This window comes from Sminthopsis crassicaudata, chromosome 4, assembly GCF_048593235.1.
Source record: "Sminthopsis crassicaudata isolate SCR6 chromosome 4, ASM4859323v1, whole genome shotgun sequence".
Taxonomy (NCBI): Eukaryota; Metazoa; Chordata; class Mammalia; order Dasyuromorphia; family Dasyuridae; genus Sminthopsis; species Sminthopsis crassicaudata.
In genome coordinates, this window is record NC_133620.1 from 388,750,944 (window position 1) to 388,774,916 (window position 23,973).

At 32.7% G+C, this 23,973-nt stretch overlaps 1 protein-coding gene across 2 annotated transcripts in view; it reads left to right on the forward strand.

Annotated features, from left to right (window-relative positions):
• RYR2 (ryanodine receptor 2) overlaps positions 1-23,973 on the forward strand; it is a 699,155-nt gene that overhangs the window by 255,019 nt on the left and 420,163 nt on the right. Inside the window, exons 1-4 of one of the 2 annotated variants that reach the window (XM_074262494.1) lie at positions 6,146-6,287; positions 14,121-14,195; positions 15,076-15,154; positions 23,332-23,444. In XM_074262494.1, coding sequence (XP_074118595.1) covers positions 6,234-6,287; positions 14,121-14,195; positions 15,076-15,154; positions 23,332-23,444 — 321 coding nt within the window. In that variant the 5' untranslated portion in view covers positions 6,146-6,233. Of the gene's footprint in view, positions 1-6,145; positions 6,288-14,120; positions 14,196-15,075; positions 15,155-23,331; positions 23,445-23,973 lie in introns of those variants that run through there. The other variant, XM_074262493.1, reaches the window with a different exon arrangement.

Consider the following 23,973-nt stretch of genomic DNA (forward strand, 5'->3'; position numbering starts at 1 on the left):
CTTGCAAAAACTTCTGTTCCAACTTTTCCCTACCTTCCCTCCACCCCCTCCCCTAGATGACAGGTAGTCCAATACATGTTAAATATGTTAAAATATTTGTTAAATACAACATATATATATATATATATATATATGTATGTATGTATTTATACAGTTATCTTGCTGCACAAGAAAAATCAAAATTAGAAAGAAGGTAAAAATAACCTGGGAAGGAAAACAAAAATGCAAGCAAACAACAACAGAAAGAATGTAAATGCTATATTTTGGTCCACACTCATTTCCTAGTGTTCTTTCGCTGGGTATAGCTGGTTCTATTCATTACTGATCAACTGGAACTGATTGGGATCCTCTCATTGTTGAGGATAGCTACTTCCATCAGAATTGATCCTCATAGAGGATTGTTGTTGAAGTATATAATGATCTCCTGGTTCTGCTCATTTCACTTAGCATCAGTTCATTTTCAAGTTCAAAGATCACTGCAGACAACTACTGCAGCCATGAAATTAAGACTTGCTCTTTAAAGGAAAGTTATGGCAAATCTGGACAGCATGGTAAAATGCTTAATAAAAAGCAGAGACATCACTTTACTGATCACGTTCTATGTAGTTAAGGCTATGACACTTTCAGCAGCAATATGTGGCAGTAAGAGTTGTCTCTCTAAACCTCTCTATATTCATCCTGCTGGTCATTTCTTACAGAACAATAATATTCCATAACATTTATATACAACAATTTATTCAGCCATTCTCCAATTAATGGGCATCCATTCGATTTCCAGTTTTTAGCCACTATGAAAAGGGCTGCCACAAACATTTTGGCTTATACAGGTCCCTTTCCTTTCTTTAATATCTCTTTGGGATATAAGCCCAGTAGTAACACTGCTAGATCAAAGGTATGCACAGCTTGATAACTTTTTGAGTATAGTTCCAAATTGCTTTCCAGAATGGTTGGATCTGTTCACAACTGTGGACACTCTTCTTTCTAAGTCAGTATTATATATGTTATCATTTAGGAAACTAAATGAAACACTTGAGCAAAATGCTTCAAAGTTTTCATCCTTAGATGAAGACTTATAACATGTGCTTGACATAAATATGAAACATTTCTGACATAAATCAAGGGCATTTTCTTTATTATTTTCTCCATATATGGGATTTCCTTTTAGTATTTCTTGGCCAATGTTTTTTTTTTATCATCAGTTAATAGTTAAAATTTTTATGCTGATTCCCTTCCTTCTTAATATCTTTTTGAGGTAGAATTTTCACATTCTCTGATGCATCTTCCCATTTCCTTTCTAACCTTTACCATTCTCACCTCCAAACCCAGCAAACAAAGAAGGAAACAAGTAGGCAACCCAAAGATTTTACTGGAAGCACTGTGAGATCATTTAACTCCACCAGTTATTTTACCCTACTAAGTCATTTAACCTTTCTGGGATGAATTGGTTTTTAAGAACCCTTTCAGCTTCGGAATATGCATTTTGTAGTAAGCCCTTCCTTTCCTTTTCCTCACATGTATGTTTTATTTGAAAGGAAAAAAAACCCATCAACTTATTTTTAAAAGATGAATTGTGATATTTTAAAGAGTCATTAAACCATTTTAAGTTGCAACTTTGCCAAAATTTGGCAGACATTTTGATACCATTATAACTAACATTATACAAACAAAACCAAGGCTTAACTATTTTGTCTCTTAAAATACTAATTCTTTTATTGCTATTTTAATATAGAATATACTTTTATGTTCTATTATGCTTGTTCTCAGTCAAGTTTGCAGTTTTTTTTTCTTGTGGAAATCTGCTGACATACATAAATTCCATTTTATTTAAAAGTGTTTACAGTTGTTTTTCTATTCCTTTCTATTTTTTCCCACTTGGTTAGCCATTTGGATATTAGAAATTCTAAAAGAAAAAAAAAAAAGAAAAAACTATCCTGTTTTGCATCCCTGCAAAATTTTAAAGAGTTCATATACTATTTTTAAAAATTAGATAACTTTAAAAAAAACTTCCAAAATCATAGCTCATTTGAAGCAAATTGTATCAATTTGACCATTTTATCACTGTTGTTATGTCTGACTCTTTCTAACCCTATCCAGGGGTTCTCAAACTATGGCCCGTGGGCCAGATGCGGCCCACTGAGGATGTTTATGCGGCCCACCAGATTATGGCAAATGGGTTGAGGGGCAGAGACAGAGTGTGAGTTTTTGTTTTTACTATAGTCCAGCTCTCCAACAGTCTAAGGGACAGTGAACTGGCCCCCTATTTTAAAAGTTTGAGGACCACTGCGTAAAGACCCATAGCATGCCAAGTCTTGTATCTTCCACTGTCTCTCAAAGTCTGTTCAAGCTTCTGTTCATTGTTTCCATGGCACTATCTATCCATCCCATCCTTTGCTGTCCCTTTTCTTTTGGCAGTCCATCTTTCCTAATATTAGCATCTTTCCCAATGAGCCTTATCTTCTTATTATGTGATCACAGTATTTCAGCTTCAACTTCATTATTTGCTTTCCAGTGAGTAGCCTGAATTAATTCCTTAAAAATTAATTGAATTGACCTTCTTGCCATTCAAGGAACTCTCAAAAATCTTCTCCATCATCCCAATTAAAAAACATCGATTTTACAGTGCTCAACTTTCTTTTTAGTACAACTCTTACTGCCACATGTTGCTACTGAAAGAGTCATAGCCTTAACTACACAGAATTTTGTAAGTGAAGTGATATCTCTGCTTTTTATTATGCTATCCAGATTTGCCATAACTTTCTTTCAAGATCAAGATACTTTTAATTTCATGGCTGCAATGGCTGTCTGCAGTGATCTTTGAATTTGAAAATATAAAATCTAACACTTCTATTTCCTCTATTTGCCAGTAGGCCATGGGATCTCTTGCCAAGATCTTAGTCTTTTTTATGTTAAACTTCAAGCCAGCTTTTACATTCTTCTCTTTCATGCTCATCAAGAGACTTCTTGATATCTCTTCACTTTCTGCCATCATATTATATCATCTGAAGTTGTTGATATTTCTCCCAGCAACATTAATTCCAGTTTTTGATTCATCTAGCTTGCATTTGCAGGATGCATTGTGCATTTAAGCTAAATAAATACCGTGATAATATCAGCCTCTTTTTCCAATCTTGTCCTGCATACAGGCTCCTCAGGAGACAAATATGATAATTTGATAGTACCATTTCTTTGAAGGACTTGACACATTTTTATGTAAGCCACATAGTCAAAGGCTTTAGTATAGTGATTGATTAAGGAGAAATAAATGTTTCTCTGGAACTCCCTTGCTTTCTCCAGTGAATGTTGGCAATCTGATCTCTAGTTCTTTGGCCCCTTCAAAACCATCCTGCTTTTGTGGTAATTCTCGATTTGCATATTGTTGAAGCCTAGTGAGCAGAATCTTCAGCATAACCTTGCTGGGGTGTAAAATGAATGGAATTTTTCAGTAATTTGAACATTCCTTGGCATTGCCTTTCTTTAGGATTGGGATGTAATCTGATCTTTTCCAATCACAATTGTGTTTTCCAAATTTGCTGGCATGTTGAATATAGAACTTTAACATCATCATCTTTTAGATTAATTATAAATAACTTATCTGGAATTCCATTGCCTCCACTAACCTTACTGTTAGCAATGTTCCACTTGACCTCATGGATGGCTCTAAATTAGTAGCCACAACATCATAGTCATCAGTAATATTAAGATCTTTCTTCTATATTTCTTTTGGGGATTTTTTCCACTTTCTCTTACTTTCTCCTGCTTCTGCCTATGATTTTTTTGTTTTTTATCATGCCCATTTTTGCATGAAACTTTCCCTTGATATCTCATATTTTCTATCAAGGGAAAGTTTCATGCATTTTATTGTTTTCTTCTATTCTTTGTATTGCTCAGTTAAGATAACCTTATCTCTCCTTGTGGTTCTCTGGAATTCTGCATGCAGTTGGATATGTTTTTTCCCTTATCTTTCACTTTTCTTCTTTCCTCAGCTATTTCAAAAGCTTCACTGAATAGCTATATTGTTTTCTTTTCCTTTGAAATGCATTTTGTTGGTGCCTCCTGATCCTTGGTTCATAATTTATTAGGTATTTTATCTGATCTGATCCCTTAAATTGATTCATCACCTTCACTTCATATTCCTGAGGGATGAAATTTAAGTCATACTTTTGTGGTCTGATGGTTTTTCCTTACTTTCTTCTGTAACATGCCCTCCTGGCAGTTACAATTACTAGTCTGTCCTAGGCCCAATAGAGTACCTTTGACCACTGAACTTTGCCGTGTCAACTCTACTCGGCTCACCTCCTCTGAGGCCTTCAAAGGTCTCTGGCCACAATCTCTTGAATCTATAGTTTAATAACCGGTGGTGCACTCAAGAACAGCCACGTGTAATCTTAAAAGCCTTTATTATACCTACTCACATAATGCCCTGACTTGATGTCCTGACTTGTTGGTTCCCTAGTGAACACCTGGTCAGAAGACCCATGTGTTCACTACCAAACTCCTTACTTCTCACGGCTCCATCCTCTTGGCTTGGCTACCCCAGGTTAGGGAGCCAGGTTAAAGAGCGCCAGGTTAAAGAGAGCGACTGGTGTCTGCAGTGGACTTATAAAGGGCCTGTGAGGTCACACACACAGCCAATCAGAGAGAGAGTCACCCATTACGAAGCTATCTCAATGTGGCCAAGATCCCACCCACAGAGAAGTCCTAATATCCACAGAGAATACTTCCTGGGGCACTCAATCTCCTGTTGCACTGTGGTGCTGCCCATTTAAAGGGCCCTTACATTCTTCAATACAAGTCTGAATTTTTTGATCTGATACACAGTCCGTTCCAGGCCTTGTTTTAAACTTGTTTTTAACATAGAGCCTCTCCATGTTTGGCTACAAAGTATATAACCATTTTGGTTTCTAGATTGAACATCTGGTTTAGATCCATGTCTAGAACTGCCTTTTGGCTTGTTGAAAAAATGCATATTGATTATGACCATTAAGCTATCTTGACACAATTTCATTAGTCTCTCCTAGGCTTCATTTTGTACTCCATGATAAAACTTGTCTTATTATTCTACTGATGATAATTGTTTTTCATATTTTCAAATGTTGAATAGCAATTATTGAAGAGTTTTTAATAAAAGCAACATTATTAATATTGTAATTCAATTATTAATGTATGTTAACAGCCTATATGTCTAAAATTGTGCAATGACATTGTTCTCAGTAAATTTCCTGATAGTATCTTTACTTTACTCCAAGACAGAAACTCACATATAGCTATCTTTCAGGGTGATAGAGTTCTTGTATTTAAAAGATAATTTTCTTATGAAAAATCCTTTTTCCTTAGTTTCACTTACTACTAATTTAAGTATGCACTCATCTCCTGGACTAATATTTTGCTCCAAGTTTATAAATAAAATGTAATTTCTAATCCTCCTGACTCTTTGTACAAAGTCATAGGAAAATTCACTGAAGAAATATGCTAAGATTACAGAAGAAATATTCTAGGAACACATACACATTGTCAAGTCAAAAAGCATATGTTGAGTTCTTAATATGTGCCAGGCATTAGCTTAAAGACTGAGAATCTGAATAGAAAGAAAGAAAAATAGTTCCTCCCTTCAAGAACTTATTATTTGGAATTTTTAAATAATTGAATAATTTTTTTTAAAAAAACTGTATCACTAGTGTATTGGCACTAAATGTGTCATTTGAAAAGGAATTTTTCAGTCTTTCAAACTTAGTGTTTTCATGTTTTTTTGTTTTTTTTCTTGTACATTTATTTTGCATGAAATAATAAACCTTTTAGTGGAGTAATTTAGATTAAGATGTGTCACATATACTAATTCTTATGCACAGAACTACTCATTTGCTCTACTCTTTAGATCATGTTGTTTTTTCGTATGAAAAGTTGAAATAAAGTGATGAAACACTTACTAATAGTGTCTGTCGTGTCCATAAGTTCTACATCTAACTACACTTTGTTTTCTCTTTGCCTAAATACACTGAATATTAATTAATAATTAATACATTCAAACATAGCATTAACATATTTTAAAAGAAAGGTATTAATTCAAAGGTGTCAATAAATGTATTGTTGGTTGCAGTTTTTGCTCTCTCACTTGTAGTTAGTATAAGTTTTATTGTGACAATGTTGCAAATGTGTTTTTATGTTTTATAATTTGGAGAGCTCCATTTGGCTTCCAGAAAAAGAAAATTCAGTTTTGGAAATCTTTGAACAACTGAATGTTTAATGCTTTCTTTTTTCTTTTTATGCTCCTACAGAAATTCATGATGAAGGTAAGATTGAAATATTTTTATAACTGTCCTCTTCCTTTCTATTTTTCATTTTCTTATTTCATAAAAACAAAAACATATTTACAGGAATCAATACCATTACCAATTCTCCCTTCCCACAATTTATAGATAAATTAAAATTTTTATTAAATTGAACTTATAAGAAACTTAAGAGTCAGTAAAAGTGCTTTGCAATTGTTTCATAGGAATCTAGCCTTATGTGCCCTCTTCTTAAGTTCTAGGTCCAATTCATTGTCCATCTGTATTGTTTTTCATAAATATACATATGGTTAGAAAAACTCTACAGGATATTCAGTACAATAGATAGCATTGTTTTATTTTTTTCATAGTAACATGTAAAAACAATTTTAATATTAATTTTTAAAACTTTTGAGTTTCAAATCCTCTCCCTTTCTCTTCACCCCACTTTATTGAGAAGACAGGCAATTTAATATAGGTGATATATATTTACTCATGAAAAATGATTTCCAAAACTAATAAATTGTGATGTGAAAGGAAACAGACAAAAAGTCAAGAAAATAAATAAAGTAGAAGTATAATTAAGTCTGTATTCAGACATCATCAGTTCTTTCTTTGTGGATGGATAACTTTTTTTATCATAAGACTTTCAGAGTTGTCTTTAATGATTGTATTGCTGAGAATAGTTAATTCATTTATAATTGATCATCTTAAAATCCTGCTATTATTTTGTATATAATGCATTTAACTTTGTATCAGCTCATGGAAATCTTTCCAGGTTTTTCTGAGAGCATCCTGATGATCCTTTCTTGTAGCACAATAGTGTTCCATCACAATCACATCATATGTTCATCCATTACCCGACTGAGGAACATTACTTCAGTTTCCAAGTATTTGCTATCAGAAAAGAGCTGCTATAAATATTTTTGTACATGTAGGTCCTTTTCCTTAAAAAAATTATTTTTGGGTATAGATCTAATGGTGATATTTCTAGGTCAAAGAGTATGCATGGTTTTATATATCTTTGGACATAGTTCCAGATTGCTTTCCAGAATGGTTTAATCTGTTCTCAACTCCACCAACAATTGATTAATTTCTCATTTTTTTCATATTCCCTTCAACGTTGGTCATTTTTCTTTTCTGACCTATTAACCACTATAATAGATAAAAGGTAGTACCACAGAATTGTTTTAATTTGCATTTCTCCAATCAGTAGTGAGAGCAGTTTTCCATATGGCTATAGAATGCTTTGATGACTTCATTTGAAAAATGTATCTTTTGATCATTTGCCAATTGGGAAATGTATCATATTTTGTAAATTTGGTTGGTTATCTATATATTTGAGAAATGAGCTCTTTATCAGAGAAACTTTATTCAATTTTTTTCAGTTACTATTGCTAAACACTACAGTATTTCCTTCCATTCTGATCCTCCCTTTTTATTCTATTTTCTCTCCTTTCACACCTTCCCTCATCAGAAGTATTTTTTCCTTCTTCCTTCTTGCCTCTAGTCTTGTTTCCCCTTTTACTCCATTCCCTTTGTCTTATCTGCTTTCCCTCCTACTTTCCCGTAGGGTAAGATAGACTTCTATACCCAAATAAGTGTGAATATTATTCCCTCTTGAAGCTAATTCTGATGAGAGTAATGTTCACTCATTCTTTCTTATTACCTTCCATCTGCTTCTCCAGTGTAAAAAACAAACAAAAAACCAAAACAAAAAAACAACCTTTTTTCTTGCGTCTTTTATATGAGGTATTTTACCCCATTCTACCTCTCCCTTTTGCTTTTTCTTAGTATATTTCTTTTTCACCCCTTATTTTTATTATTTTAGTTATTATCCTTTCAAATTCAACACATATATTTGCTCTCTGTCTATATATACTCCTTCTAACGGCCCTAATAAAAAGAAAATTCAGGGCAGCTAGGTGGCATAGTGGATAGAGCTCCAGCCCTGAAGTCAGGAGAACCTGAATTGAATGTGATCTCAGACGATACTTCCTAATTGTGGAACCTTGGGAAAGTCACTTAACTCTGATTACCTCAGCAAAAAAATAAATAAAATAAAGAGAAAATTCTTATGAATTGCAAATATAATCTTCCCATCTAGAAATGGAACCTGGCCTTTGAATGACCAGTGCATATCCAATTTGAGACTCATTCTCAAAAAGAACACAACAATAGGAATCACATAACCAAAAATCAACTCTGAAGAGCAGGAGCAAAGAATGTCATCAAAGTATTTTTGGCAGAAGGGGAAGAAAAACTGTTTATATATCATAAGAGCAAAAAAAAGGAGAGTATTCTACTGGTACCTTCATGGCATTAAAAAATATGAAAGCCTTCTCTCATGTTAGATAGATCCCATTGGTGAACTTTCTGCAAGAGTTTCACAGAATTGGCAGGCATAAATGATTGGGTTATACATCTTTGTGGGGTACTACTAAATTTATGACATTAAATATTTACTTAGTTTTGAAAGAGAACCTTTGAAACATTTAGTTAAAATAAACCACATTATAGTGCTTTTTTTTAAATACTAGAATTCTTCATCTACTATAATTGAAGAAGGATAAAAAGAATTAAATCTGGGGCAGCCATACTTCTTATGCCATTAAACTCTAGAATATATTGCCAACAAAAGTGGCATTGACTAAAAGTAACCAAAATCTTGCCCACATCCAAATAACTATATGTAGCAGGGCTACTTAGACGTAGCATATTCTCATGTCTTTGAGATATTGTTTTATTATAATATACTAAGATTTTAAACATATGGAATATTTATGAAATAATATTTGTATTATTTTTTCTAATCCTTGGACACTCATTTTTTGTGTTTTTTTAGTTATACATATATACTCATTTAAAAAAACACATTACCTTACAAATTATTTTGGGAGAGAAAAAATCCGAACAAAAGGGAAAAAACAAAAGGAAAAAAAAACAAACAGAAAAAAAAGAAAAAAGGTAAACATAGCATATGTTGATTTATATTCAGTCTCCATAGTTCCTCTGCATGCAAATAGTGTTTCCCTCCACAGTTTATTGGGATTGCCTTGGATCCCTGAACCAGTGAGAAAAACCAAGTCTGTCATGGTTGATTACCCCAAAATCTTGCTGTTATTATGTACAATGTATTCCTGATTCTGCTTGTTTTGCTCAGCAACACTTTGTGCACATTTTTCCAGATCTTTCTAAAATCAAGTTGTTCATCATTTTTTAATAGAATAATAACATTCCATTACTTTCATATAGCATAACTTCTTCAGCCATTCCCCAACTGATGGGCATCCACTCCTTTTCCAATTCTTTTCTAGCACAAAAAGACCTGCTACAAAGATTTTTCCACATGTGAGTTCTTTCCCCTCCTTTATTATTTCCTTGGGATACATACCCAGTAATGGCACTCCTGGATCAAAGTCTATGCACAGTTTTATAGCTCTTTGGGCGTAGTTCCAAATTGCTCTCCCAGAATGGTTGGATCATTTCACAACTTCACCAACAATGCATTAGTGTCCCAATTTTCCCACATCTCCTCCAACACATATCATTATCTTTTCTTGTCATCTCAACCAATACTAGAAGTGTGAGGTGGTATCTCAGAGTTGTTTTAATTTGCATTTCTCTAATCAATAGTGATTTAGAGAACTTTTTCATATGACTATAGATGGCTTTAATGAAATATTTGCAAAGTGCTTAGCAGAGTTCTTGACAAAAACTATATAAAATTTATGATTATTACCATTATTATTTATTCCATCATTTTTCACTGCCAAAAGAATTCTTCTGGTGACGTATATATATATATCTCATATACATATGCATTTGTCTACATACATATATGTTGGTATATATACATGTACACATACATATGGATATATATATATGTATATCTATATATTCAACATACATTTGTGTTATGTTAACAATTGTATATAATTGTTACTTACAATCCTTTCAATGAAATTTGGACAAATAGATTTGTTAATAAAAAGCTTCCAGTGTTTTCAGTAACTAAAGATATCTGTGTGGCAAATAGGGCATTTAACTACATGGTAAGATTGACTATGATGTATTCATTTTGGGGATGAGATAGGGAAAGCTGGACCTGTGATTTCACCAAGTTAAGGAGCTCTTCCTAGGAAAACTCTCTCCACTAATTTTGAGTGTCAGTTTTATCTATAACTTTATAGTCTTAGAGAAGAGATCCATAACTTTAGATCTGAGATAAACTGAAGGTCAGTTTATCTGTAACTATAGTCTTAGAGAAGAAATTGTTTTCATCCAAGTCTTCATTTCTGTAACCCACCCTCAGTCCCACTCTTACCTCCTTTATTCATTGCCCTTTAAGTTTATATATAGGATGTTCCCAAAGTCTTAGAATTGTCCAAACTTAAAAACAAACAAACTCTGTTGAGGCACCACACATTCTTGTTATTCATTTTTATTGGGAACTTTGATTATGGATTTTTGGAATATTACTTATTTCTTCATATGTAAGCATTTAACAGACATACATTCAGCATGCTATTTCCAGACATACATTCAGCATGCTATTTCCAAGTATAGTGGCAGAAAAGAAAGGAACTTTAAAATAGGAGTCAGAAAACTTTGTTTTCAGTAATATTTCTGATAATTAGCCCTGTTATGCTGGGCCAGTCACTTAACTGCTTTGGTCTTCATCTGTAGAATTAGGGAAGCCCTTCTGTCTGAACTAATTAGTGGCGAAAACATAGGGAAAATGGAAAAGCCATCAGACAGCAGCAGATCAGTATTAATGAGATCTTTCCTTACATACTAATTTCTCTATTCAGTTACTTGTTATGATATTGTTTTATGTTGTTGAAGAATTTCTGAATTAAGATAGTATAGACATTTAAAATTTAAATGTAGGAAAACAAAATTTCCTGATGAATGTGACTGTTATGTCATTAAAAAATGAGACTGAAATCAATGACTTAAATATTTCAGGGGAAAAGTGCTTTTGCCTAAAATATTCAAGTAATTATGACTTTTTCTCCCCCAACCCGCTTTAGTTTTCTTAAAATTGTGTAATTTTCTCACCTCGTTTTGCCAGTAAAAGTTTGCAATATATTTTACATATATTTTTCTCTTAATTTATAATAAGTCAAAGCTGTACTGCTGAGTTCTGTGTAAGTTTGGTTGTAATTTTCCTGTGTGGTGATTAGGTGATGGTTTTCTTTGCTTTCTTTTTGAAGATCTTTTTACAATTAGTGATAGTGATCAAAGGAGGAAAGCTGGCTTAGGATTCAGGAAGACCTAGGAAGACCTAGGTTCAAATCATGCCCTTGCTCCATAATGCCCTGGACAAATCTTACACAATTTTAACTCTGATTTTGAGAACAGATGCAAAAGGAATGCAAGGAAATGCATTTCCTAAAATTCAAAGGAAAAACAAGCACTTTAACTAGAGCAGAAGAGAATGAATATTGAGCCCTTGGCCAAACTTATATTCATATTCATCTCAGGTTACCCTTAGCTCCTACAACCAGCATAAAAGCCTATACATTTATGAAAACTATTACAATTTCATTAATCTATATGAAATTGCATCAAATAAAAGGAAATGATCCTTATTTTTATTTTTCTTCTTTAAATAATTTTGAATTTTCCATCTGTAATAGAAGCGTTTATCTTTTTGGAAGCAGACAAATTTTCCTATTGACCAGTGGCCTCTATCAAAAATTGGTTTAAATAATTCCTAATATTAGAATTGTTTCTTTTTGGCTAGTGCAGTAATTTTTCCCTTGACTGACAGTTATAAAATTTGACTATATTATTTCTTGGAATTTTTATTTGGGGATTTCTTTTCTGAGGTGATTGGTGGATTCTTTCAATAGTTATTTTGCCCCTGTTTCTAGTTTATCAGGGCATTTTGTGTTGATAATTCCTTTTTATATTAAAGTTTTTTATTTTCAAATCATGGATAATTTTCAACATTCATCCTTGTAAAACCCTGTGCTCCAATTTTTTTTCCTACCTTTCCCCTACACTCTCCCTTAGATGGCAAATAATCCAATATATATGTTAAACACGTGCAGCTCTTCTATACATATTTCCTTAATTACTTGATAATTTCTTGAAAGATACTTTCCAGTGTTTTTTGATAATGGCTTTCAGATGGTCTAATTGTTCTGATATTGTCTCTCCTGAATCTGTTTTCCACATCAGTGATTTTTCCCATGAGGTTTTTTTTTTTTTTTTTTTTTTTTTTTTTTTTTTTTCATTCTTGTTTCTTTGATTCTTGATGTCTCTCTCATAGAGTCATTAGTCTCCACTTGCCCAATTCTAACTTCAGTGGCCTTTTTGTCACTCCTTTTCCATTTTTAATCAATTCTTGAGCCTCTCTTTCCATTTGACCAGTTCTGCTTTTCAAGTAATTGTTTTCTTTTTTCCAAGATGTTTACTCTTTTTTTCATAATTGTCTTGCATCCTTCTCATTTCTTTACCTATTTTTACTTCTATTACTTTTATATGATTTTAAAGCTTCTTTTTAAATTCTTCCATGAAATCTTTCTGGCTTCAAGACACTTCCCATTTTCCTTTGGGGTTTTGCTCATGGGTGTTTTAACATTGTCTTCTTCTCAATTTGTGAATTGATCTTCCCTGTCATCATGATAACTTTTTATGGAAAAATTCTTATTTTTTGATTGATGTTGATATGAGTAACTATTTCCTATTTGTAAGTATTACAAAAAACTCCAGAATGCTACAGAGAATCCCTCAAGATTGCATAAATAGGCATTATCTGAGATAGAACTTTAACACGTCTCGGTGTTCTAGCATATATTAGAATATCGGATTTTAAATGTTTGGAGAAACCAAAAAGACACCAGAATTAACAAATTTCTTTTTCAAAGGTGAGGAGCAATTAGAGATTAAGTAATCTGTCAAAAGTTCCTAAACTGGGGATGTAGCCCTTCTCACTGCCTCACACCTGGGTGTACTAATTATAAGATTTTATTTGTGCCTGATTAGAAGAGTATTGTATACCTTGCAGTACTATTACATTTTTAATAATTTATTTTAAATTGACTCAAATGAGATTTATTTGCAGAATTGTGAATTCTGTTAGCTTAATTCAGACTGCCAAAATTTTACATTTGAAACAATGAAAAACAAAATCCAATTTTTAAATAGTTAGAAAAATATGAATGTATCAATCAAAGGAAATTCAGAAAAAAGATTGAAACTCTCTTCTCAACTTTCTCAAGTATGCTCAAAAATTATAAATATATATCTTTCTACTTAGAGGTATTAATGCTTCAGAACTTTTCATCTTTGCTTTTTAATCATGCATTTAGATTGGTGTGAGTCAAACAACTATCAGTTAAGTTAATCTTAGTTTTGGTTACTTGTAAATTTTAACTCTGATGTTAAAGTGCAATAATTCATTGAAGTTAACAAATCCAAATAAGTCAAGGAAAAGTTATTACTTGGATTGATATTTAAGAAACAAAAGTTGATGAAATGTTTTATGTTGTAGTTAATAACTTGTAGTAAATGTTTTCTGGAATATAGCATTCCTATAGACAATTTTGTTTATGGGAACATAGGATTTTTAAAAATTAACTTCTTTCTATCAAGCTTTATTTCCACTGGTATGTATAATTCAATTTTCCTAAAATACCTCATTCTAATTTTTAGAGATCTTTCATGAACCTAACATGTAAATAATATATTTAGAAAGTATATAGAAGGATCAGAAAAGATATTTTGTAGAAAAGCTCTGTGATATTTTAAATTGTAATAGAATGTTTGGAAAGTACAACAACTTATAGGGATGTTGCTAGGTTTTTTTTCAAAACTTCTCTGCTTTTTCTTCTGTCTGCTCAGACTGCACAAGGTGGTGGCCATCGGACGCTCTTGTATGGACATGCCATATTACTACGACATTCCTACAGTGGTATGGTAAGTAAACATGTTAAACTCATTTGCCATGTGGTCCAAGGACACCTTCTTTCTGTACACAGAATTATAGATACTAACAATTAAATTCTAGCACCAAACAGATGTTTTTATACACTTTTTAAGGGTATATTAGATCATAATATTTTAAAAGTTTAATTTAGGTAGAATGAGTTGGTAGTGAGCACTTAGGTAATCTGAATGAGAAAAGCATCCTTCCTAATTATTTGTAATTTTTAATCACTGTTCAAAATGTCAAGTAGTATTATTGTTATTGCATTGTTTTTAAAATCAATTCAAAGAAGTAATGAGTCAAATATGTGCTAACTCAAAGTTTTAAAAAGCCAGGTCCCAGCTGGTATGCACTTGTCAATGCTGCCTTGATGCTTTTTTTTTTCCTTTATGAGGATTTTCATTTTCTCTCTGTATTTATTCTCATTTTAGCCAATGATAATTCCCTGCTCTTTCTAACTTCATCTGGATTACTCTTCAGAATCACAGTCTATTCTGTTTATCTTCATGGAATTCCTACACAAGATGTATACAACATGTCTGAGGATCTAATTTAGTCCTCAGTTACTTATTTCCCAAGGAGCAATTCTTTTATTGCTACTATGTCTCCCATCTTTTGTGGGAAATTGAAACAAATAGGGACTGACAATTCACTTTGGGCTATTAAATTTGATCAATGCAGCTTAAACACAGTTCTAAATTATAGGCAATTAAAACCCCATGGTTAGAAAAGAAAGAGCCTGTTTATGGAAAAGGTCTATTATCTATGATATAACTTAGGCAGCTCAATGGTATATTACTTTACATCATAGAAACTGGTCATGAATATAAACATATAATGATGAAGAAATACCTACTTCTTTATTTCTAGTATCTTTGCTGTCTTTCCACCTCCCGATCTTCAACAGATAAACTGGCATTTGATGTTGGGTTACAAGAAGACACAACAGGTGAGCTGTATATTGGATCAATTTTTAACAAGATGCTTTCTGGGATTAGATAGGAATAGATTATGGAACATGATATGATAAATTAGATGGATATATGTCATTTATAAATAATAACCCTTTTAGTCGTGGATTGTTTTTAGCAAAAGTAGAGGATTAAGGATTAATTTACAGCTATCATCATTCCTTTACCTTTTATGTAGTAAGAAACCAAGGTAAGTCTTCAAACCTGCTTTTTCTTATGTTTGAGAAAGAAATATTGTTCTGCATGGCTTCCCAAAAGGATTAATCATAGTCAATTGTTATAATAGTTTGTAAAAATTATATTTAGTCTTTCTTTTTACATTCAAATAAGATAATATTTGTAAAACACTTAGGACAAATAGTATTTACTTGATAAATCCTTTTTCTTCTCCTATTATCTTTCCTTTTTAAAATTCATTCATTTATTCATTCATTTACTCAGTCATCCATTTGGTCCCATCATCCCTAAATATAATGAGAATGTAGATCCATTGAATACATGGTGAATTGATGGCTTTGTTTTCTCATTTTTTATTCCTCTTTAAATGATAAGATTATCAGCCTGCCTTACCACATTTTTTATTTTTGTTCAGGAGACTTTAATGATATGGTATCCAGAATTTTTTTTAATTTTGGCCCTTTAATTTATCTTCTCTGATGAGTAAAAACAATCATATTTTTTCTGTTCAGTCTTTATTAAGAAAAATTTTTTTTAAAATTACTCTTTAAAGAATAAATGTTGGCTCTACAGTTAGTGATCCTGATCTACACTAATCTCTGATAGGAGAGTTCTCTGAATTGCATAATTTAGCAGGCTCTTAGGTAAAGGAAAACATGAAGATTGTAAAATGAAATCTCCTGGATTCTATTTCTGGTTTTTTTCCACATATTATAAAATGTGAACATAGATTAAATAGTTAATGTAAAATATTTTGGAAAAATGAGAGAGCTGTATCATTTCACCATTCATTTCACTAATTAAATAATGTAAAGAACTAGATATTGATATTCTTCAGTTTTGAGGTATCCAGAATACCCAATTATTCATGATGATTTAAGGAGGCTTTGGCTGGGGTTTATGACACTTTCTCTGTTCAGCCTTAAACCTCAGGGCAGTCCCTAGGCCATACAGCGGGGGTCCTTCACTGGGCACTCCTCGCAATGCAGCCATGCTAACCATCTCTAAGTCACTTCTTGGGGGGAGGGGAATTCACTTCTAGAGCTTTCTCTTAGTCCAGACACAGGATAGCGGCAACCTATCCCTATCTGGGAGGAAGCTGATAAATTTCTTACCCAAAGGGCAGACCACCCCACAGAGTAATAATGAGTAAGAAGATGAAGAAAACGATTGATACCTTCTATACAGAGAAAGAGCGGGTATCTAACCCCAAGGAGGTTAACAGCAGAGAGTCTCCAGATAACACCCTAAAGGGGAATGATTCCTATCCCCCATCACATAACTATCTCCTAGAAGAGATTATTAAAAAGTTAAGAGAGTTTGAAGAAAAGTAGGGAAAGGAAAGAGAAGCTATGATAGAGAATAACAACATCCTGAAATTTGAGTTGGAAAAAGTAAAGAATTCACAGGAGGTGCAGGGAAGCAAAATTTGTGAATTGGAAAAGGTTAAAAAATCACAGGAAAGTAAGATTTCTGAATTGGAAGAAATAAAAAATTCCCAAGAAAGTAGGATTTGTGATTTGGAAAAAGAAAATAAATCACTAAAAAAAAAAAAAATTAGTGAAATATAAAAAAATACAACAGAGCAAAATAATTCATTTAAAAACTTAATTGGACATATACAAAAAGAATTAAAAAATGTGAATGAAGAAAATAACTCATTAAAAATCAGGAATGAACAAATAGAAATGAATGATTCATTGAGAAACCAAGAATCAGACAAACAAAACAAAAAAAAAAATATGAAAAGCTGGAGAATAACGTCAAATATTTACTGGGAAACTCTATAGACCTAGAAAATAGATCTAGGAGAGATAATCTGAGGATCATTGGACTTCCCAAAAATTAAGATGAAAAAAAGAACCTAGATTCTATTTTACAGGAAATCATCAAAGAGAACTGGCCAGAGATAATAGAAACAGAAGGGAAAATAGGCATTGAAAGAATTCATCGAATACCTTCTGAAAAAGACCTAAAAAAAGAACTCCATAGAACATTGTGGCTAAGCAGCAGAACTATCAAACAAAGGAAAAAATATTGCAAGCAGCTAGGAAAAAAAAATTCAAATATCAAGGTGCCACAATAAGGGTCACTCAAGATCTGGCTGCCTCCACATTGAAGATCAGAGGGCCTGGAACGTGATATTCTGAAAGGCAAAAGAACTAGGACTACAACCAAGAATAAACTACCCAGCCAAGTTTAGCATTTTCTTCCATGGAAGAAGATGGACATTTAATGAAACAGAAGAATTCCATTTGTTTCTAAGGAAAAAACCAGACTTAAACAAAACATTTGATATACATCCACAAGATACAGGAGAAGCAGAAAAAGGTAAAAAGAACTCTTGAGAACTGTATCTCTGTTGCGGATATACAGAAAGTCCACATGGATAATTTGATTTTACTGATATAACATAAACAAGGGAAGTAGTAAAGGGAAGGGGATAGTATCAGAAAAAGGGAAAGGAGAGATAAAAAGAGGGAAACTACATCCCAGGAAGAAGCATAGAAATTCTACTACATCTGAGGGAATTTAGAGAGGGGGAGAAACATTGTGTGAATCTTACTCTCATCAGAGTAGGCTCAAAGAGTAAATAATTGACAATTTTTTCAGAGAATTCTCTCTTACCTCATTATAAGGGGGGAGAGGAAAAGGGAAAAGGAAAAGGGGAATAAGGGAAGGGACTTGGAAGGAGGGGGGAGGGATACTAAAAAGGGAGGGCTGTGCATCACAAGTGGGGTCCATAAATTAAATACTGGGGAAGGAGTTCAGGGGACAAGGTGAAAAAAAGCATAATCAGGGGATAACATGATGGAAGGAAATACATAATTAGTAATTTTAACTGTAAATGTGAATGGGATGAACTCTCCCATTAAATGGAGGCGGATAACAGACTGGATCAAAAGTCAGAACCTTACAATATGTTGTTTACAGGAAACACACTTAAAGCAGGGAGATACATACAGAGTAAAGGTAAAAGGTTGGAGCAGAATCTATTATGCTTCAGGTAAAGCCAAAAAAGCATGGGTAGCCATCCTTATCTCAGATCAAGCAAAAGCAGAAATTGATCTAATTAAAAGAGATAAGGAAGGAAACTATATCCTGCTAAAAGGTAGCATAGACAATGAAGCCATATCAATGCTAAACATATATGCACCAAGTGGTATAGCATCTAACTTCCTAAAGGAAAAGGTAAGAGAGTTGCAAGAAGAAATAGATAGCAAAACTATAATAGTGGGAGATCTCAACCTTACACTCTCAGAATTAAATAAATCAAACCACAAAACAAATAAGAAAGAAATTAAAGAGGTAAATAGAACATTAGAAAAACTAGGTATGATAGACCTTTGGAAAAAACTGAATGGTGACAGAAAGGAGTATACTTTCTTCTCAGCAGTTCATGAATCCTATACAAAAATTGACCATATATTAGGACATAAAGATCTCAAAATTAAATGTAGGAAGGCAGAAATAATAAATGCCTTCTTCTCAGATCACAATGCAATAAAAGCTACATTCAGTAAGAAGTTAGGGGTAAATAGATCAAAAAGTAATTGGAAACTGAATAATCTCATCTTAAAGAATGACTGGGTAATAATTTCACCCAAGATAATGACAATGATGAGATATCATACCAAAATCTGTGGGATGCAGCTAAAGCGGTAATAAAGGGAAATTTTATATCTTTAGAGGTTTATTTGAATAAAATAGAGAAAGAGAAGTTTAATAACTTGGGCCTGCAACTTAAAAAGCTAGAAAAAGAATAAATTAAAAACCCCCAACCAAAAACTACACTTGAAATTCTAAAATTTAAAGGAGAAATCAATAATATTGAAAGTAAAAAAGTATTGAATTAATAAATAAAACCAAGAGTTGGTTTTATAAAAAAGGCAACAAAATAGATAAACCTTTGGTAAATCTGATCAGAAAAAGGAAAGAGGAAAATCAAATTGTTAGTCTTAAAAATGAAAAGGGGGATCTTTCCACCAGTGAAGAGGAAATTAGAGAAATAATAAAGAGTTACTTTGCCCAACTTTATGCCAATAAATTTGATAACTTAAGTGAAATGGATGACTATCTCCAAAAATATAGGCTTCCTAGATTAACAGAGGAGGAGGTAAACTACTTAAATAGTCCCATTTCAGAAAAAGAAATAGAACAAGCTATTAATCAACTCCCCAGGAAAAAGTCCCCAGGACTATATGGATTTACATGTGAATTCTACCAAACATTTAAAGAACAATTAGCCCCAATGCTATATAAATTATTTGAAAAAATAGGGGATGTAGGAGTCCTACCAAAATCCTTTTATGACACAGACATGGTACTGATACCTAAACCAGGTCGATCGAAAACTGAGAAAAAATTATAGACCAATTTCCTTAATGAATATTGATGCTAAAATTTTAAATAAGATATTAGCAAAAAGAATTCAGAAAATCATTCCCAGGATAATACACTATGATCAAGTAGGATTTATACCAGGAATGCAGGGCTGGTTTAATATTAGGAAAACTATTAGTGTAATTGACCATATTAATAATCAAATTAATAAAAACCATATGATCATCTCAATAGATGCTGAAAAAGCATTTGATAAAATCCAACATCCATTCCTACAAAAAACGCTTGAGAATATAGGAATAAATGGACTATTCTTTAGAGTAATCAGGAGCATATATTTAAGACCATCAGTAAGCATAATATGTAATGGAGATAAACTGGAACCTTTCCCAGTAAGATCAGGAGTGAAACAAGGTTACCCACTATCACCATTACTATTCAATATTGTATTAGAAACGCTAGCTTCGGCAATAAGAGTCAAGAAAGAGATTAAAGGAATAAGAGTAGGTAATGAGGAAATCAAACTGTCACTCTTTGCAGATGATATGATGGTATACTTAGAGAACCCCAGAGATTCTAATAAAAAGTTATTAGAAATAATTCACAACTTTAGCAAAGTTGCTGGATACAAATAAATCCACATAAATCCTCAGCATTTGTATACATCACCAACAAAATGCAATAGCAAGAGATACAAAGAGAAATTCCATTCCAAACAAATGTTGAGAATATAAAATATTTGGGAATCCATCTACCAAAGAAAAGTTAGGAATTATATGAGCAAAATTACAAAACACTTGCCACAAAAATAAAATCAGATTTAAATAATTGGAAAGACATTCAGTGCTCGTGGATAGGCCGAGCAAATATAATACAGATGACAAAACTCCTCAAACTAATCTATTTATTTAGTGCTATACCAATCAGACTCCCAAGAAACTATTTTAATGACCTAGAAAAATAACAACAAAATTCCTATGAAAGAATAAAAGGTCGAGAATTTCAAGAGAACTAATGAAAAAAGAAGTCAGATGAAGGTGGTCTAGCTGTACCTGATCTAAAGCTATATTATAAAGCAGCAGTCACCAAAAACCATTTGGTACTGGCTAAGAAATAGACTAGTCGATCAGTGGAATAAATTAGGTACATAGGATAAAATAGGGTACAACTATAGCAATCTAGTGTTTGACAAACTTAAAGATACCATCATTTGGGATAAGAATTCATTATTTGAAAAAAACTGTTGGGAAAACTGGAAATTAGTATGGCAGAAATGAGATATGGACTGACACTTAATACCATATACCAAGATAAGCTCAAAATGGGTCCATGATTTAGGCATAAAGAATGAAATCATAAATAGATTAGAGGAACAGAGGATAGTCTACCTCTCAGATCTGTGAAGGAGGAAGGAATTTATGACCAAAGGAAAACTAGAGATCATTATTGATCACAAAATAGAAGATTTTGATTACATCAAATTAAAAAGTTTTTGTACAAACAAAACTAATGCAAACAAGATTAGAAGGGAAGTAACAAATTGGGAAAATATTTTTACAGTTAAAGGTTCTGATAAAGGCCTCATTTCCAAAATATATAGAGAACTGACCCTAATTTAAAAGAAATAAAACCATTGTCCAATTGATAAATGGTCAAAGGATATGAACAGACAATTCTCAGATGATGAAATTGAAACTATATCCACTCATATGAGTGTTCAAATCACTACTGATCAGAGAAATGCAAATTAAAGACAACTCTGAGACACCACTACACACCTGTCAGATTGGCTAAGATGACAGGAACTATTAATGATGAATGTTGGAGAGGATGTGGGAAAACTAGGACACTGATGCATTGTTGGTGGAGTTGTGAAAGAATCCAGCCATTCTGGAGAGCAATTTGGAACTATGCCCAAAAAGTTATCAAACTGTGCATACCCTTTGATCCAGCAGTGCTACTATTGGGCTTATATCCCATAGAAATACTAAAGTTGAGAAAGGAACTATATGTGCCAAAATGTTTATGGCAGCTCTTTTTGTAGTGGCTAGAAAATGGAAAATGAATGTATGTCCATCAATTGGAGAATGGGTGGATAAATTATGGTATATGCATGTTATGGAATATTATTGCTCTGTAAGAAATGACCAGCAGGATGAATACAGAGAGTTTTGGAGAGACTTACATCAACTGATGCTGAGTGAAATGAGCAGAACCAGAAAATCACTATACACTTCCACAGCGATACTCTATGAGGATGTATTCTGATAGAAGTGGATATCTTCACATAAAGAAGATAGAACTCACTTCCATTTGATTAATGATGGACAGAAACAACTACACCCACAGGAGGAACACTGGGAATTAAATGTAAACTGTTAGTACTACTGTCTATCTACCCAGGTTACTTATACCTTCTGAATCCAATTCTTAAAGTGCAACAAGAAAATTGGATTTACACACATATATTGTATCTAGGTTATATTGTAACACATTTAATATGTATGGGATTGCCTGTCATCTAGGGGAAGGAGTAGAGGGAGGGAAGGGAAATTTTGGGGAAAAATGAATACAAGGGATAGTGTTATAAAAAATTGCATATGTACTGTCAAAAAATTTTATAATTATAAAATTAATAATAAAAAAACAATTAGACCATTAAAAAAAAAGAAAATTTATACATGGGGTAGTTAGGTGGCACAGTGGATAGAGCACCAGCCCTGAAATCAAGAGGACCTCATTTCAAATTTGACCTGACATTTAACATTTCCTAGCTATGTGAACCTGGGCAAGTCACTTAACCTCATTTCCTCAGCAAACAATAAATAAATAAATTTTATGTTTTATATTAATGAAATCTGCAAAGACTTAAAAAGAGATAATTCTCAGTGTTTCTCTTTAGAGTTTTCTATTTTTCTTAAGAATAGTACCACTAGTCTTCCAGTTGCCCAGATTGTGACATTAATATTATCTAAGACATTTCATTTATCTTTACCCCACATATCCATTCATTTATGAAATCTTATCATTTTTATCTCTTCAACCCCTCTTACATCATCCCTTTCTTTAGGCTCAAATAACTCCCTCTTTACTTCAGGCCTTTGTCACTCCTTACCTAGACTACTATGAGAGCCTCCTATTTTTTTTTTTTTTTGCTTGCTTCAGTTTCTCTTCTATCTCTCCCATCTCCAACCATTTATTTTCCTGAAAAAGTTTGTGTCATTCCCCTATAATTAGTAAGCTACAGTAGCTTTATTTCCATTTATGAACTTTTAATGACCCTTTTATGAACATGGGAAATAGTCCTTCTTTGCTATTCCAAATATATAGCAGTCCATTTCCTTTCTCCTTGACATCACAAGATGTTGCTCATAATCAGAATTCATTTTTCTTCTTCTCTACTTAGAATTCTTAGAGTTCTTTAGTTTAATTTTAATTGCTAAATTCTAAATGGAACCTTTTCTGATTTCAGCAGCTGCTAATGGTTTTTTTCTCTTTTTTCTACAAATAATCCTGTATCTATTTTGTACCTGATGCAAAATATCTATACAAGTATATATCATCCTCAGTTAGATTATTGTTTTCTTATAGGCAAGGTCTATTTTACTAAATTTGATTTGGAATATTATTGTAGGTGAAGCATGTTGGTGGACCATTCACCCTGCTTCCAAACAGCGTTCAGAAGGAGAAAAAGTACGAGTTGGAGATGACCTAATTTTAGTCAGCGTGTCCTCTGAAAGATATTTGGTAAGTACAAAATATCATGGTGATTTTATATATAAAATAATGTTGTAATGAACTACATAGTGATTAATAAAATTCTCTTCCTAGGTTTAGATAACAAATTACTCATATATTATTTACAAGGGATCTCCTGTTAGCATTTTATGATTTGATTTAGTAAAAATAATATTATAATTGGGTTTGAGGAATGCTGCTGCTTAACTTCTTATATGATGTAAGTCCCTTAAATGTTCTGTGTTGTAGTTGTCTCATCTGCAAAATGAAGAAATTAAACAAGATGATCAATTCCAGTTCTGATTTGTCATTTCTTCCTTTCCCTTCTTCCTCCTTTTCCTTATTTCATCAGTTGAATACTTTTTCTGGAGCAATAGCTTGTGTGAAAAAATAAGCTAACACTGCTAAGGACAACCTCTCATTGTTCTAGACAACTTTCTAATACTATAAGGTTTAGACTAGCATTGATAGCGGGAGTTACTTCATCTGTCAGTTTCCTTTACCAATGGGATTACATATGTAATCTTGTCCTTTCTAT